This window comes from Hyperolius riggenbachi, chromosome 5 (genome assembly GCF_040937935.1).
Source record: "Hyperolius riggenbachi isolate aHypRig1 chromosome 5, aHypRig1.pri, whole genome shotgun sequence".
NCBI classification, from domain to species: domain Eukaryota; kingdom Metazoa; phylum Chordata; class Amphibia; order Anura; family Hyperoliidae; genus Hyperolius; species Hyperolius riggenbachi.
The window spans coordinates 155,305,282-155,323,716 of NC_090650.1; the positions used below are offsets into that span (position 1 = coordinate 155,305,282).

General features: G+C 44.0%; 1 protein-coding gene across 1 annotated transcript in view; it reads left to right on the forward strand.

Annotated features, from left to right (window-relative positions):
* The window catches only part of LOC137517534 (mediator of RNA polymerase II transcription subunit 1-like), a 272,907-nt gene that overhangs the window by 197,165 nt on the left and 57,307 nt on the right, over positions 1 to 18,435 (forward strand). The window contains exon 11 of the mRNA XM_068234521.1: positions 7,125 to 7,308. Coding sequence (XP_068090622.1) covers positions 7,125 to 7,308 — 184 coding nt within the window. The remainder of the gene's footprint in view (positions 1 to 7,124; positions 7,309 to 18,435) is intronic.

Genomic DNA, 18,435 nt, shown 5'->3' on the forward strand with positions numbered 1-18,435 from the left:
ATACCCTTAGTTGTCAGTCTCTAAGGACAGGGAAAAGAAACTCCTCCACCCACAGGGCCCCCTGTAGCTTCTGGGCCCCCCTGCAGATGCATCCCTTGCAGGGTCTATTGTTACGCCTCTGCATAGTGAGTTGCTGGTATTTCTGCCCTCAGAGGTAACAGATCTGCACACCATTCTACAGTGTTTTGAACAGTGCATCCATGACAGGAGAGTGAGATCAACACAAATCAATGCCCTGCATTCACACCAGATGCATTGTTGCTAGCTGTCTGTCTGGAGGACACTGTGCTAACTCTCCTAGTGTAGATTTCTCATGCTGATATTGAAACAAGGTAAATGCTGAGAGCCTAGAAACCCTGTTTTGGATCATATAACTCAGTGAAGTGCAGGGAATAATAGACTGTGGACTCGGACAATAGTTAGGGATCTTTCTGCACAAGTGAACTATACTGTCCACCACGGTTATAAGTATTTAACTGAGAGACGGGCCCCAACGTACATGCAGCTGCCAACTTTCTTCTTTTTGCTACCACCAGGACTATATTTTTCTTCCTTTTTGGTATATTTAAGTATCGGAAGCCATTTACAGGGATTAAGATATTCGGCTGCTGGATTTTCATTTGATTAGAGTCAATATCTAGCTTTTATTGTATTCTCAGCATAGTTTATCTTTATAGTGAAACTAGTTATAGCGACACCCTGTGGAGAAAAGTGTAATCGATTGAAATGACTGTTTAAGAAACTGTTTGACCTTGCTTTACATACCATATTGCAGTATTATTTTATAACTAGTAATATTGTGTGCAAGATTCTGTGTTTACCATTATTTTGTTTAGGGTCTTACTGTTAATAATAAACCGGCCCATTGGTCATATAAACTGTGTCTGAGCATTGGGGAAGGAAAAGGGGTTCACCGAAGCAAAGGAGGTCTGAACCTACTATCCCACTTCTAAGGCACACCCACGGGTGCGCTACATATAAAATCAGTCATCCGATTGGATTTTCGTCGAACCAAAATTTGAATTTTCTTGTTGGTTGTGATAGATCGGAAGCAAAGATTGGTTCGTTGATGGTGTAGTGAACGATTTCACTTCCAATCAGAATTTCTGATCGCTCTGACAATTTTTCGCTAGAAATTGGATCATTAGTGACCACCGTAAGAATGATTGTGGTTTTCCACAAAACAAGTACTGTTGGTGGTACTTGGCGAAATAGTTGGGAAGCCCTGGTCTAGTGGTACCCCGCTCATCTGGCTTTCCCTGATAGTATAGTGGTTCCCCCCTTCAGCTTTCCAGGTGGTCTAGTGGTCCCCCCATCCAGCTTGTCCTGGTGCTCCTCCAGTATATGTAGAGCTATTCTAGTCACTAGATGTCCCACCTGTCCCCTGTAGCTGCCACACGCTCTTTCTCTCCTGTGGCTGTTACAGATGACAGATGGGACCAGAGAAGATTCTAGACTAAACCACTCCTGAGTCAGGTGTGCTGGCGATGTAAGGTTCTGTGATACTGCTGCAGCTGCCTTCCTGTCTTTCCTTTTCCTCCTGCTTCTTGCTCTTCCACATTACCGGTACGGAGTATGATAGCAGGCCCTGCACGCTGTATTTTCTTTTTCTTTTTTTCCTCTGCAGTTTTGCAATTTTTGTAAGCGTTTGTATGCAAATTTATAAACTGCAATTTTTCTGTGCATGCCAATAAAATTAACTTACATGAGAATGTATCTAACTTCAAATTTGCATGCAATTTCTCACACACAACTGCAAATTATTTTTATTTTCACTGACTTGAATTAAATGTAATGCACACATGGAAAAAGCAATACTGCTGCACGATTTAAAAACACAGAAAATGGCTAGTCCCGAGCGTTCCCTCGCTAATAAGTATGCTGGTTTGCGTAATATTGGGGAGGATGATTCTTGAGTAGCAATGCTGCAGCAGGATGTGCCCCTTAGCAACCAAGGGGCAGACTGCTGCAACGAGAAAGGGAATAGGAGTGCAGCTAAGGCTAGACAGGTACTGGTGGTAGGGGATTCAATTATTAGGCACACAGACAGGGTAATCTGTCGAAGAAACCGTGAATGCCATACAGTCTGTTGTCTCCCGGGTGCTCGGGTTCGGCATGTAGCGGAAAGAATTCACAGATTATTGGGTGGGGCTGGGGAAGACCTGGCTGTCATGGTACACATTGGCACCAATGACAAAGTTAGTGGGAGATGGAAGGTCCTCAAAAATGATTTTCAGGTACTTGGAGATAAACTTAAAGCAAGGACCTCCAAGGTGGTGTTCTCTGAAATACTGCCAGTGCCACGTGCTACATGTGAGAGACAGAGGGAGCTTAGGGAGTTAAATAAGTGGCTGAGAAATTGGTGTAGGAAGGAGGGGTTTGGGTTCCTGGAGAACTGGGCAGACTTTGCAGTCGGCTACAGGTTCTACAGCAGGGATGGGCTGCACCTTAATGGGGAGGGTGCAGCTGCATTGGAGGAGAAGATGGCTAAACGGTTGGACGATTAGAAACTAGGATCTGGGGGGAGGCAGGAGGATAAAGTCTCAATATGTAGACAAGATAAGATAAAGACAGTGGGAGCCTAACATTATGGGGGGGGGGGGGGGGGGAGAGGGAGGTAGGGACAGTGTAAAGATTAAGGAGGTTGGTAAAACTTCAAGAAGCCCATTTCATGTAAACAAAATTGGTAAATGTGGTGATAAAAATATAAAGTGCATGGTAACCAATGCTCGGAGCCTTGCAAATAAAATAGACGAACTAGAGTTCATTCTGAATGACAAAGGCTATGACATTTTGGGAATAACCGAGACATGGATGGATGAAAGCCATGACTAGATAGCTAATTTAGAGGGATACAATGTGTTTAGGAAGGATAGAACAGGGAAAAAAGGTGGAGGGGTTTGTCTCTTTGTTAAGAATTCTTTTACAGCTGTCCTCAACGATGAGATGGAGGAAGATTGCGAAGATGTGGAGTCTGTTTGGGTAACTATTCATGGTGGAAATAAAAGTTGCCAATTGCTTATTGGGGTATGCTACAGGCCACCTCATATTAATGAAGCTGCAGAACTGCGATTACTACAGCAGATTGAAAAAGCTGCAAGTAAAAATGAGGTCATAGTTATGGGTGACTTCAACTTTCCAGACATGACTGGAGTATTGAGGCTACCCATTCTGGTAAAAGCAGCAGATTTCTGGCAGCACTACAGGACAATTGCTTGACTCAAATGGTAATGGAACCAACTAGGGGGAATGCGTTACTGGATCTGATCATTTCTAATAGACCAGATAATGTATCAAATGTTCAGGTTCAAGAGCATTTGGGAAATACTGTAGTGATCGCAACATGATAACAAATAAAAGATAAAGAAAGAAAAGATAAAAAAAGGCCTCTATGGCTGAATAGAAAGGTTAGAGATTCAATGAAGAGGAAAAAGAATGCCTATAAGGTCCTAAAACAGGAGGGGACCGAGGCTGCACTAAGCAATTATAAGGAGTGCAATAAAAATTGTAAAAAAGAAATTAGGCTGGCAAAGATCGAAGCTGAAAATCAAATCGCTAGGGATTTCAAATCTAACCCAAAAAAGTTTTACACGTACATCAACTCTTAAAAAAAAAAAAAAAAGAAAGGTTGACTGTATAGTACTGCTAAAGGATGAGGGTGGGAACTCAATGATGGATGACCAAGGTAAAGCAGAGTTATTAAATGCTTTCTTTGCTTCTGTCTTCACAAAGGAAACAGCACTGTTGCAAATTACAGATGCAGAAGAGTCTCAATCTTCCAACTGTAATATTAAATACTTAACGCAGGAAGAAGTGAAGGCAAGACTAAATAAATTAAAAATAGACAAGGCACCTGGCCCGGATGGCATGCATCCTCAGGTCCTAAGGGAATTAAGTTCAGTTATAGATAAACCCCTTTATCTTATCTTTTGTGACTCTCTTTTAACTGGCAGAGTCCCAGTGGATTGGCGTACAGCCCACGTTTTCCCTTTATTTAAGAAGGGCAAAAAATCAGATCCAGGAAATTATAGACCTGTAAGCTTATCAGTTGTATGCAAACTATTTGAGTGGTTACTAAGAGATACTATACATGACTTCATAGTAGAAAATAATCTTATTTCTCAGCATCAACATGGGTTTTTAGACAGGTCCTGTTTGACTAACATGTTCAGCTTTTATGAGGTAGTGAACACTAATGTGGATATTGGGAATGCTGTAGATGTGTTATACTTGGACTTTGCAAAGGCCTTTGACACTGTTCCCCACAAAAGTCTGTTGCAAAAGTTGAGGATGCAAGGACTGGGGAAGAGTCTGTGCATGGATAGGGAACTGGCTAATGGACAGAAAACAAATAGTTGTGGTCAATGGATCATACTCAAAATGGGAGACTGTTAGCAGTGGGGTCCCACAGGGGTCTGTACTGGGTCCAGTGCTCTTCAATTTATTAATGACCAAGTAGATTCAGTAGTGAGCAATGTTGCTATTTTTGAAGATGATACAAAATTGTGCAGAATCATCAACTCTCAGGAAGATAGTGTCATATTGCAATAGGATCTTGATAGGATGGCTATATGGGCACATACATGGCAGATGAAATGTTTGAAAAATGTAAAGTCGTGCATTTTGGTCGTACCAATGGTCTAGCACCATACAAAATAAATGGTATACAGTTGGGGACATCAAACTTGGAGAAGGACTTAGGAGTACTCATCGACAACAAGTTAATTAATCGTACTCAATGCCAAGCCGCTGCAGCTAAAGCTAACAAAATTTTGGGATGCATTAAAAGGGAAATAAAAACTTGAGATGCTAGCATAATATTGCCCCTGTTTAACTCTCTAGTAAGGCCACATCTGGAATATGGAATTCAGTTCTGGGCACCACATTACAAAAAAGATTAGTTAGGTTAGATAAACTGGGTTTATTTAGTCTAGAGAAAAATGCCTTAGAGGGGATCTTATTAACATGTATAAATACATCAGAGGGCAATATAATAGCTTGGCGGATGAGCTTTTTGTCCCTAGGCCTTCTCAAAGGACTAGAGGACATGATCTGCGCATGGAGGAAAAACGTTTTAACCATTTATTTAGGAAAGGGTTCTTTACAGTAAGAGTGATTAAGATGTGGAATGCATTGCCACAGGAAGCCGTTATAGCAAACTTAATTCCTGCATTTAAAGGGGGCTTAGATGCTTTCCTTGCGTTGAAAGACATCCATGGCTACAATTACTAGGCAATGCCTAATGATGTAGATCCAGGGATTTTATCTGATTGCCATCTGGAGTTGGGAAGGAATTTTTTTCCCTTTTGGGGCTAATTAGACCATGCCTTGTAAGGGTTTTTTCGCCTTCCTCTGGATCTACAGGGATATGTGAGGGAGCAGGCTGGTGTTGTACTATGTTCTCTGGTTGGACTCGATGGATGTATGTCTTTTTTCAACCAAAATAACTATGTAACTATGTAACACAAGTGGAGCACAGGTCTAATACAATGACATTAAAATACACTAGATGTGTGACGCACTCTAAATAGCAATAATGCACACCACACATGAATTCTGCTATATGTGAATCTCCTTTCAACTACAGACCTGGTAGACCGGGCCAGATTTAGGAGCAAGCCCCCAAGACCTGGGATTAGGGTGCCAGAATTTGTCCTTATTCCATGGGGCGGGTGACAGGTATACTGTATATGTCACCCGGTATAACTAAAAGCCACCTGCTCTGTTATGCTGGGAATACACGTTACTTTTTTTGTGAAGAATCGTTCCGATAGATGCCTTTGATGATACAATTCCGACATGTCCGATTCTCCACTCGATTCTGTTCTGCTCGATTTCTCATAGAGGTGAATGGAAAAAAGATGAGCAAAATGAGTGGAAGATGAGAGAATCGAATGGCTAATAGATCACATGCAGAATCGAACATGAAAAATGTAACGTGTATTCCCAGCATTAGTCCGCAGCCAGCCGCCCCACGTTGCTGTGTCTGCCATTGACTGACATTGCCTGTGATGCAGGCAGCTCAGCTGGTAGGGGCAAAGCCAGAACAATTGGTGAGAATTGAGGCTGGAGGCAGACATTCTCTCCGAACTCCACTGTGTCCTAGCTGGCTGCGCCTGCACATGTCATCCTGCCAGACAGCTCCGAGGCACTGACTATGCCGCTGTGAATCAAATCACGTGGCCGCCCGTGATGTCATGTCAGCCCTGAGTCGCCGACTCAGGAGTGTGGAGTGGATGGAGAGTACTCCCAGTGCTGCTGGGGCTGATGAACAGACCAGAACCTCAGGACGCAGGTGCACCACAGGTCGAGACCCGCTGCCTTGTGTGTGTGTGTGTGTGTGTGTGTTGGGTGGTTGTTGACAGTGGGTTGGATAAAAAAAAAAGTTCAAATCCTGGCCTAGTGGTACATAAACCATTGCTGATTAGAATCATTTCACCTCCCTGGTTGTGTAACCCTTTTTAGAGGCAGATTCACTAAATGTAACGTGCTCATCGCGAGTCAATTTTAGTGAGTGCACACTACATGCAGTCCTGTCAGGGCAGCTACCTGCGATCCTCTGAAGTGCTGTGCAATGTGAGTAGTGCGATAGCGCTACTTTACTAGTGCAGCCACTACTACGATAATTGATGTAGTAGCGGGCATGCTAGTGAATCGCAGGTACACTATACACACACATTCTGTAGCACTTCAAAGTATCGTGGGTAGCTTAAATGCGCACGCTACGCTGACAGGGCCGCACGTAATGTGCACGCACTCCTTAAAGTAACGTGCGTTGATGAGCACAGTACATTTAGTGAATTTGCCTCTTAGACTCTAGAATCAGGAAAGAAACAAACTCTCCGCTAGACTGCAATCCAACGTATGTACAGGAATCCACAACACACCAGATAGTAGGTAGAATCCAAAATCATTTGACACATCCAAGATGACGTACAGCATATAATGCGTTTCCGGCAAAGTGTCCTTAGTCATAGCTGACAAACAAAAAAGGAACTAAGTTAATTAACTATTAATTTTTATGTGCAATATTTATATCTGTTCCCTGGGAGAGTGTGTGTGCATGCGTGCGTGCGTGCGTAGATAGATGTTTCAAAAACAGTAAGTGACCTTCTCCTTATTAGTCTCTTCCAGATTGTGTAGACCATTGTTATGTGCTGAACAGTGGACCTGTGTTTGGAAAGCTTGTATACAAAATTCCTTTCACTCACCCCGATCAGGTTTTATCCATTCTGGAAATTATGCGACATCAAGTGGCCTACAATACTTTGCTTTACAGCTGTATATCTTCTGCAGTAAACCCTAAAGGTAAGTTCATTCAGCTGGATATTTCTTTACTAAAGGACAACTGTAGTGAGAAGTATTTGGAGGCTGCCTTATTTAATTCCTTTTAAGCAATACCAGTTGCCTGGCTATCCTGCTGATCCTCTGTTTCTAATACTTTTAGCCATAGACCCTGAACAAGCATGCAGCAGATCAGGTGTTTGACATTGTCAGATCTGACAAGATTAGCTGCATGCTTGTTTCTGGTGCTAAGACACTATTGCAGCCAAATAGATCAGCAGGGCTGCCAGGCAACTGGTATTGTTTTAACCATTTAAGCTTCCTGGACGTAGCTTCTACGTCCAGGAGGCCATGTGTGCGCCCGCGGCCGATCGCGCGTGTGCACGCGCGCTCCTGGCCGCGGATCGTTAGCCCAGGAATTAATCAATCGGGACATGGTGCCCGATGATTGATTCCTCTCCCCTGCAGAAAAAGCGACCGCTTCTCTCGGAAGCCTCGCTTTTTCTGACTCTTGCGTCCCCTACGTCCCTCTAAGCGTACGTGTTACGCTTAGAGTGACATCATGTAAACAAACTCATGGCTGCCATCTTGTGGCCAAAAAGTAAAACTACATCTAAATGTAAAAAAAATAAAAATACAAATATTTACATTAAAAAAATACTATTTACATCCCACCCTCCCAAAAATACCCACACAAAATGTTTAATAAAAAAAGAAAGCACGTAAATATTTACCTAAGGGTCTAAACTTTTAAATATCAACGTAAAGATGAAATATTTCTTTTTTTTTTTTTTTTTTTTAAATTATAAGCTTGTAAATAGCGATGGGTGCAAAACGGAAAAAATGCACTTTTACAGTAGATTGCAAAAGTATTCGGCCCCCTTGAAGTTTTCCACATTTTGTCACATTACTGCCACAACCATGAATCAATTGTATTGGAATTCCACATGAAAGACCAACACAAAGTGGTGTACACATGAGAAGTGGAACGAAAATCATACATGACTCCAAACATTTTTTTACTAATAAATAACTGCAAAGTGGTGTGTGCATAATTTTGGCCCCCTTTGATCTGAGTGCAGTCAGTTGCCTATAGACATTGCCTGATGAGTGCTAATGACTAAATAGAGTGCACCTGTGTGTAATCTAATGTCAGTACAAATACAGCTGTTCTGTGAGGGCCTCAGAGGTTTTCTAAGAGAATATTGGGAGCAACAACACCGTGAAGTCCAAAGAACACACAAGACAGGTCAGGGATCAAGTTATTGAGAAATTTAAAACAGGCTTAGGCTACAAAAAGATTTCAAAAGCCTTGAACATCCTACGGAGCACTGTTCAAGCAATCATTCAGAAATGGAAGGAGTATGGCACAACTGTACACCTACCAAGACAAGGCCATCCACCTAAACTCACAGGCCGAACAAGGAGAGCGCTGATCAGAAATGCAGTCAAGAGGCACATGGTGACTCTGGACGAGCTGCAGAGATCTACACCTCAGGTGGGAGACTCTGTCCATAGGACAACTATTAGTCATGCACTGTACAAAGTTGGCCTTTATGGAAGAGTGGCAAGAAGAAAGGCATTGTTAACAGAAAGCATAAGAAGTCCCGTTTGCAGTTTGCCACAAGCCATGTGGGGGACACAGCAACCATGTGGAAGAAGGTGCTCTGGTCAGATGAGACCAAAATGGATCTTTTTGGCCAAAATGCAAAACGCTATGTGTGGCAGAAAACTAACACTGCACATCACTCTGAACACACCATCCCCACTGTCAAATATGGTGGTGGCAGCATCATGCTCGGGGGGTGCATCTCCTCAGCAGGGACAGGGAAGCTGGTCAGAGTTGATGGGAAGATGGATGGAACCAAATACAGGGCAAACTTGGAAGAAAACCTCTTGGAGACTGCAAAAGACTTGAGACTGGGGCGGAGGTTCACCTTCCAGCAGGACAATGACCCTAAACATAAAGCCAGGGCAACAATGGAATGGTTTAAAACAAAACATATCTGTGTTTGAATGGCCCAGTCAAAGTCCAGATCTAAATCCAATCGAGAATCTGTGGCAAGATCTGAAAACTGCTGTTCACAAACGCTGTCCATCTAATCTGACTGAGCTGGAGCTGTTTTGCAAAGAAGAATGGGCAAGGATTTCAGTCTCTAGATGTGCAAAGCTAGTAGAGACATACCCTAAAAAGACTGGCAGCTGTAATTGCAGCAAAAGGTGGTGCTACAAAGTATTGACTCAGGGGGCCGAATAATTACGCACACCCCACTTTGCAGTTATTTATTTGTAAAAAATGTCTGGAATGATGTATGATTTTCGATCCACTTCTCACATGTACACCACTTTGTATTAGTCTTTCATGTGGAATTCCAATAAAATTGATGCATGTTTGTGTCAGTAATGTGAAAAAATGTGGAAAACTTCAAGGGGGCCGAATACTTTTGCAACCCACTGTATATCCAAATAAAATATTGTCGTCATACATTGTGATAGGGACATAATTTAAATGGTGTAATAACCGGGACAAATGGGCAAATACAATACGTGGGTTTTAATTACGGAGGCATGTATTATTTTAAAACTATAATGGCCGAAAACTGAGAAATAATGAATTTTTTCCGTTTTTTTTCTTATTTTTCCTCTTAAAATGCATTTACAGTAAAGTGGCTCTTACCAAAATGTACGCTCCAAAGAAAGCCTAATTGGTGGTGGAAAAAACAAGATATAGATCAGTTCATTGTGATAAGTAGTGATAAAGTTATAGGCTAATGAATGGGAGGTGAACATTTCTCGGATGCATAAAGTGAAAATGACTGAGGGCTGAAGTAGTTAAAGGAAAAACATATGGCAGCCTCCATATATTCCTCACTTCAGTTGTCCTTAACTTTCAATTAAGATCCTCAGATATTGCTTGCAGGAATACCAGTTTTTGTTTACATTTCTATAAACCTATATTAATACTGCATTGAGTCTGTTATTTGATCTTGTTTAAATGTATCTTGGGTAAATAATGGGATGAGGTTAAGAGGCTGATTATATAATATTACTTGATGTAATATCCCTAAATAAATGAATTTGATGCTCTTACATTTGAAACTAGATGCCTTTCAATGCAAAGAGAGAATAATATAATGTACAAGTTGGGGTTCCTCGCAAATATACTCATCACTTGAGAAGGGTAAACGTTATTCCTCCCTTGATGATTGAATTAAATTACTGAAAGGCTAGAATGTTCAAGTTAGTACTGAAGCTGCACCTCAGAGGTAATCTAGGCTTCCAACAAAAGTATCCGCCTCCTGGCATATAGTCACATGACCGTCGGTGACGAGATTACATTAAGTATCTGTCTTGGCTAATTTAAGATCTGGATATGGTAGAATTTTGAGTCATATACCCTAATGACCCTCTTTCAAGTTTCAAGTGGCAAACAAAATATGAGGCCTTTTTTCTGTAGTAAGGACATTCATTCTTTCACAGAATATTTGGTCAGAATAATTACACTGAACAAAAATATAAATGCAACCTTTTCAGTTTTGCTCCCATCTTGCATGAGCTGAACTCAAAGATCTGACACAATAAAAGGCCAGTCTGAAATGTGCAGTTTGATTACGCAACAATGCCACAGATGTTGCAACATTTGAGGGAGCGTACAATTGGCAAGCTGACTGCAGGAATGTCTATCGTAGCGGCAGTGGCGTAGCTAAGGAGCTGTGGGTCCCGATGCAAGTTTTACAAAAAGTTTTAAATAATACCAGACTGGAAATTTGGGCTTTTCCACAAAAAGATGTTCCCCCAATTTTTTTCTTAAGAACCCCATCTCAACCTCCCTTCGTAGGAGAGTTTGTAATTTAGATTTATCCTTTTCAATCAGGTTCCCTTTCAACTTCATATGCTGTAAGATAATTTGGATGTATGTTTGGTTTCTGCCAGGTACATTTCTAAAGGAACAATTTAGAAAGAACAACCGCCACTCAAACCGATCATTTACTGCAAATTACAAAACTTTATTGTGGAGAGAGAAAAATCGTAGAAACCACCCTGTTAAAACAAAGAACTCCCATAAAAACAAGATCTGGGCATCATTTCAGGAGTACCCCTGGAACACGTACACACGCCTCATGACACCACTCATGCGCACACAAACTGGTCGGCCGACCTTATTGATAGATGCACATTGAACAAGTAGGGAGCGCGGAACACTTCAGCTCAGGGATAGTAGCAACCTTTCCACATGAATTCTGATATCCTCATATAAACCTTCTACTCGGCGTGGAATACAGTTCATTCATAGAAGGGAGGTAACAAAGCGTCCGTTTGTCAGCAAGGATTAATCATGGAAACAACATCCCAGCGGTATTGTGCATCAAGCATGTAGGGGCTGTATAAGACATACTTTACCAGTCTTCTCACCAAGACCTGGCTGTGTCCTCATGCGCCACAAAGTCCCGCATCAAGCTCCTCCGCGGCGTCTTGCGGTGGCAGGTACCTGCTCCGTGATCCGGCTCGCTGTAATGCCTCCCGGCTCACCACGCTCTCCACTCGTCTCATGGGCGTGTATCACGTCTCTGTACCAGGTAGTTCCTCCAGCCCATCTCCTCAGGCCTCGCCCACATACGTTACGCCCACCATCACGTGGGCTTCGTCAGTGTGATGCTGCGATGGTAGCCTGCTGGGCCGGGTCTCCTCCTTTTTGAAACCAACTCCAAGCCTCGTTCTGGTGCCATTTCCTAGTTGTGCGTTTCAGCACACTTTTCTTCCATGATTCAACTACTTCCTATATCATCAGCATTAATTTTGGGGATTGTTGTCACCCCTATTGTTGCAGGAGGGCTATACACAGTAAAAAACCGTATATATGTGCATAAACTTTTCCAATTTAAACACATCGTCATTTTCCTACGCTATTTTCCTCTGGTTTCTTGCATAGGTTTAAAGGTGAGCTTTCACTATAAATATGACACTTATTATATCTCTCATTTGCTTGAGAAGTACGTAAATCAAGCTTTGTTTTGTTTTTTCCAGCTTTGTTTTTTCTTTATTTCCTTCTTTCTTTCTGAATAGTCCCTGATCAGCATACTTTCCACAGTGGACCACTAGTCATTCATGGGGGACATGGCATAAAGATCGGAATGACCAACAATCTAGAACCCAATAAACTGATGTTAGTCAGGAAACCAATCTACTGTCCGGGGGGGACAGGACGCAGAAAGGCAAGGTACACTTATCCACCCATATATATAGTAGGCACCCTAGGGAACATCTATGCATGCCAGTCATACCAGCTAATGCCCAGATCTCTTTATTATATAAATACCCAACGCGTGAGGACTAGGACCACTTTGCTGAACTGGGGTGCAGTGAAACCACTCAGACAGACCCAATCAATATTCATAGATTGCTGATTAGTGACCCTTAAAGTGAAACAGGCAGGCATATTGCCTAAGCTCTATACTCGATCTGGTTGGGCAAGGGGGGGGGGGGGGGGAGGAAAGAGGGGAGAGTTCTAAAGAGAGTATAATCAAATTACCCCCTTGTCTGGGGGTTTGCAAACGAGGTCAGTCTGTGATTTAAGCCAAAGTAAAGCCTTTTTTTCTTGTACGGAACATTAGGCTGATCGACGGGATAAAGACATGATCTGACACTAATCAAACCTGTTTCTGGAAAATATTCAGAGGATTCACTGGTGACCGGGGGGAGGGGGGGGGGGAGGGGTTTAAAGGAGGACCTGTGCAGGCATATGAAACTATTGCCCGCACATTCCTCCTCCTCCCCCACAGACCCCCCATTTTCCCTAAGTAAGGCCCTCAGGATAATCATCGCCTCTTCATACCGTGGATCCAGACCCTGATCTGGCTTAAAGAGTAACTCCAACTTAGAATTGAACTTTATCTCAATCAGTAGCTCATACCCCCTTTTACATGAGAAATATGATGCTTTTCACAAACAGACCATAAGGGGGCACTGTATGAATGATTTTGTGCTGAAACCCCTCCCACAAGAAGCTCTGAGTACCGCGGTACTCTGGGCAAACTGCCACAATGTAACAATGTTCACAGACAGGAATTAGCTGTTTACAGCTGTCTCTAACAGCCAAAACCGCTAGGACCAGCTACATAACCCACAGTAAAAATGTCACCATGTAATAAATGTCAGAATGTAAATCGGGGAGAGTAAAGATTTTACAATGAGCAAACACTGACTAAATCATTTATACATAATTATTGTAAAAATGAAGCACTTTTTTTACTACATTATTTTCACTGGAGTTCCTCTTTAAAACCCACCCAGCATACCAATACCATGTTTATTAGCTTCAAGAATCTATGGGCATTTATTTTACGTATAGCTTCTAACAAAGCGGTTTCAAAAGAGCAAATATTGAATTTTCCAGCCAAACAAAAATCTAAACCTTTAGATAGATAGTACTGATAAAAACAGTCCTGTGATAACACCACCTTAGACAAATTGATGACTCTAATCAATCCCCTCACAGTCTGGCCCTAATCTGCTTTCCTGAAGGGCTACTTCCTGGGTATGCTTAGGATTTACTCTCTGGGCCAAGGTGGGTGGTACTATCTCGCCCTTCCTTTTTCTTGCTGGAGGGATTGGTGTTACCACTAAGCCCTCCAGGGGCCTTTCCTTTTGTCTGCCCATTATCTGACTCAGTAGTAGTGATGTTGCGAACCTCCGATTTTCGGTTCGCGAACTTCCGCGGAAGGTTCGGTTCGCGGAAAAGTTCGCGAACCGCAATAGACTTCAATGAGGAGGCGAACTTTGAAAAATAGAAAAAATTATGCTGGCCACAAAAGTGATGGAAAACATGTTTCAAGGGGTCTAACACCTGGAGGGGGGCATGGCGGAGTGGGATACATGCCCAAAGTCCCGGGGAAAAATCTGGATTTGACGCAAAGCAGCGTTTTAAGGGCAGAAATCACATTGAGGGCTAAATTGCAGGCCTAAAGTGCTTTAAAACATTTTGCATGTGTATACATCAATCAGGGAGTGTAATTAGAGTACTGCTTCACACTGACACACCAAACTCACTGTGTAACACACCACAAAACGCTGTTTGCGTAGTGACGGCCGTGCTGGACTGGTGCGCACCATGGCGAGAGTGTAGGCCGTGGCGGTTTTCAAGCCCATATGGTCGCCGGGCTGTGGCAGCTCAATGATAGAACAACAGTGACTGTCCAGCTGATCAAATTTGGTCTGACCACAATGAAGCAACGACCTTATTATCTTTTGTGTGCCACCCCCACCCAAGACACTCAAATAGCCGGCGGTCATTGCTTCGTTGTGAAACGCAAGCCCCTTCACCGCGGCAAGGTAATGATCACGAAGGGGGATGGGCACATGTACATGCCTTTTGTTTTTTTGTTGCAGCCGCCCGCAGTGCAGACAGAAAAATTAGGCAGGCATGTACACGCACCAGAAAAATTAGTATAGCACTTAAAAATTCAGGAATCCGCCTAGAGTCCTGGACCCTGTTGGTGGTGGCGGAGAAGGCAAGCGGCCTGCAGGCAGAGATGCTGTGTGTGGGGACTGACTTAGTCTTCGGTCATGCAGTAGCCCTCCGGGATCCATGTCTCATTCATTTTGATAAAGGTCAGGTACTGAACGCTGTCGTGACTTAGGCGACTTCTCTTCTCAGTGACAATGCCTCCAGCTGCACTGAAGGTCCTTTCTGACAGGACGCTTGCGGCAGGGCAAGAGAGAAGTTGTATGGAAAATTGGGACAGCTCTGGCCACAGGTCAAGCCTGCGCAACCAGTAGTTCAAGGGTTCATAGTCGCTGCTCGCAGTGTCTACATCCACACTCAAGGCCAGGTAGTCGGCTACCTGCCGGTCCAGGCGTTGGTGAAGGGTGGATCTGGAAGCACTATGGTGAGGCATTGGACTAAAGAATGTCCGCATGTCCGACATCACCCTGAGATCGCTGAAGCGTCCTGTCCTTGCCTGCGTGGACTTTGGAGGAGGAGGATTACTGCCAGTGGTACCTTGATTGCGTTGTCCTTTCACATCACCCTTAAACGCATTGTAAAGCATCATTGCCTGCTTGTTCTGCAAGTGCTGCATCCTTTCCTCCTCCTGTTCATTTGTTAACAGGTCCGCCACTTTGTGCCTGTACCGAGGGTCTAGTGTCAAAAAACAGAGCGGTTCTTGCCTTTTTCATGATTGCTAACTCAGTAAAGGACTAGCCCTTAAAGCGTTGCTATCAAATAAATCCGGCATAGCGGGGTCTGAACCCTCTATAACAGTAATTATAGATTGACGGTATACCTTGAAATGAATCAGAGCTCTCAGTATATGATTTTATATAAAAAATTGTATTTGCTTATCATACAGCATATATACAAAATATGAACAGTTCCAAGTAGTGTTTCCTTCTAACAGTATTCCATCTCATCAAGGCTTTATAGCCAAGCAATCATCAATCTTCTAAGCACATTCAAAAAAGAATATAACAGTTGTGTTATGTAGAATAAGATCAAAAGTAGTCTCATCTGTATCAATAGCTGTGTATCTAGTAGCTGTGTAAAACTTGTAGTAATATTGTTAAAGAAATAGCATAAAAAATAGCTTCTAAAAAACTTCTTGCTAACATCTTAATAAAACTTAATGCTGAAAAATTAATAAAGTAAATCACCAGAATATTAAGCATATTACCCCTTCTCTGTCATCTCTTCAACATTCTCGAACCACGTGTGGGAAGGTAGCTTCTGCCTCGTGTCTTCTCAGGAGATTGTTGGGCTTCTGCAAACTATGAACTTTCAGCCCCTACTTTTATAGGGATAGGAAGCAATATCAGAATCAGAATCAGAATCGCATTTATTTCGCCAAGCACGACTGGGTCGTGCCCGGAATTGGGCTTGGCACATGAATACAGGGCATATGTATAGAAACATAAGACAAACAGAGCATAGAACATAGTAGACAACACTTCATCTCAAAAACATACATCATACTTTTCCAAATACATCTGCCATGTGGTTTGCAGGCACGAAGTCAACATGGGGGGCCTACGGGGGCAGAGCATGTGCAGAGTTTATAGAGTTTAGTGAAATTACAGCTGAGGGGAAGAAGCTGTTTTTGTGTCTCGAGGTCTTTGTGTAGATGGACCAGTAGCACCGACCCAAGGGGAGCTGGTTGAAAAACTGGTGGCCAGGGTGGGAGGGGATCCTTGGCGATCTTCAGAGCTCTGGAGCGTAGTCTGGCATTATAGAGGGAGTCTAGGGCAGGGAGTGTGTCCCCGATGATTCTTTCCGCTGTCCTGATGACCCTCTGTAATTTGCGTCTGTCATTTTTGGTGGAGCCAGCATACCAGACAGTGATGGAAGAACAGAGGACGGATTCGATGGTTGCGGTATAGAAGTTCGCCAGGAGTTTCCGTGACATGCCGAACTTCTTCAGTTGGCGGAGGAAGTAAAGCCTCTGCTGGGCTTTCCTCTGGGCGGAGACAGTGTTTGCCTTCCACTTCAGGGTGTTGGAGATGGTGGTGTCGAGGAGGCGGACACAGGGCACTTTCTCCACCTCCGTTCCACCAATGTGCAGTGGAGGTGGGGTGGAGGCATGTTTCCTAAAGTCAATGATAATCTCCACCGTTTTTGCATTGTTGAGGATCAGCTTGTTCTCCTTGCACCAGTGGCAAATCCTGTCCACCTGGTGGCGGTATGCCTGCTCGTCGTTGTTGGAGATCAGGCCGACTATGGTGGTGTCGTCTACAAAGTTAATTACCTTGACAGAGCTTGCTGAGGGTCTGCAATTGTTCGTGTAAAGGGAGAACAGGAATGGTGACAAGACGCAGCCTTGTGGGGCCCCTGTGTTGGTGGTCTTTGGTTGCGAGGAGATGGCGCCCAGCTTTACCACTTGGGATCTGTTTGTAAGGAAGTCATTGATGCACAGTTGGAGTGTGGGGTGGACCCCGAGCTCAGCCAGGTTCTCCTGTAGTATCAGGGGCTAATGGTGTTAAATGCCGAGCTGAAGTCGAGGAGGAGAACCCTGGCATATGATTTTGGTTTGTCAAGGTGATTTTTGACAAGCTCCAGACAGATGTTAATGGCGTCGTCGGTCGACCTATTTGCCCTGTAAGCAAACTGGTACGGGTCTAGCTGGGTTTCTGTTTTGTGTTTCAGTAGGGGCAGGACTGCCTTTTCGAAAGTTTTCATTATGACCGACGTGAGGGCGACAGGCCTGAAATTATTGAGGACGGACGCGCCCTGCTTTTTGGGAACAGGGATGATGGTGGACCTCTTGAAGCATGCCGCTACTATGCCACACTGGAGGGACTTGTTGAAGATGGAGGAAAGGATAGGAGCGAGCTGCTGTGCGCATGCTTTCAGGCAGGCTGGTGACACTCTATCAGGTCCTGAGGCTTTCCTGGCCTTTAGCCTGGACAGGTGGCACGCCACGTCCGATTCATTTACGGTCGGGGGAGGCAGGTTTTGGCATGGTGGTACTGCGGTATTGGGTGAAGAGTGGGTAGCCTGTAGTCCCGGGAGCCTCGCAGGAGTCTCATTCTCCTCGAACCTGCAGTAGAAGTCACTGAGTTTTTCCGCCAGCTCAGTGCTGGGAGGTGCACTTGGGGGGGGGGGGGGGGGGGGCTTGTAATTTGTGGAAGCTTTTAGTCCCCGCCAGACAGCTTGGGAGTTGTTTGAGGAGAGGTCCTCCTTCAGCTTGTCTGCGTATCCCTTTTTTGCGCTTCTCAGTTCCTTGTCGAGCAGGTTTCTTGCCTTCCTGTATTCCTCCTGGTTCCCGGACTTGTGCGCGGCTTCCTTGCTTCTGCGCAGTTGCCGAAGTTTCTTGGAGAACCATGGCTTGTCGTTTGGATAGAGTTTGTGGGTTTTTGTTGGTATGCAGGAGTCCTCACAGAACCTGATGTACGAGTTCACGTTGTCCGCCCACTCATCCAGGTTTGGTGCTTCCAGGGCCTTCCAGTCCGTGCAGTCAAAGCAGGCCTGAAGTTGATGCTTGGCCTCGCTTGACCACAGTTTGGTTGATTTAAGGACTGGTTTTGCGGTTTCAAGATGCCTCCTGTAGGTGGGAATTAGGTGGATGAGGCAGTGGTCGGATGCGCCTAGTGCTGCCCCTGGGGTGGCTTTGTAGGCATCCCTCAGGACCGTGTAGCAGTGGTCGAGAGTGTTCGCATTCC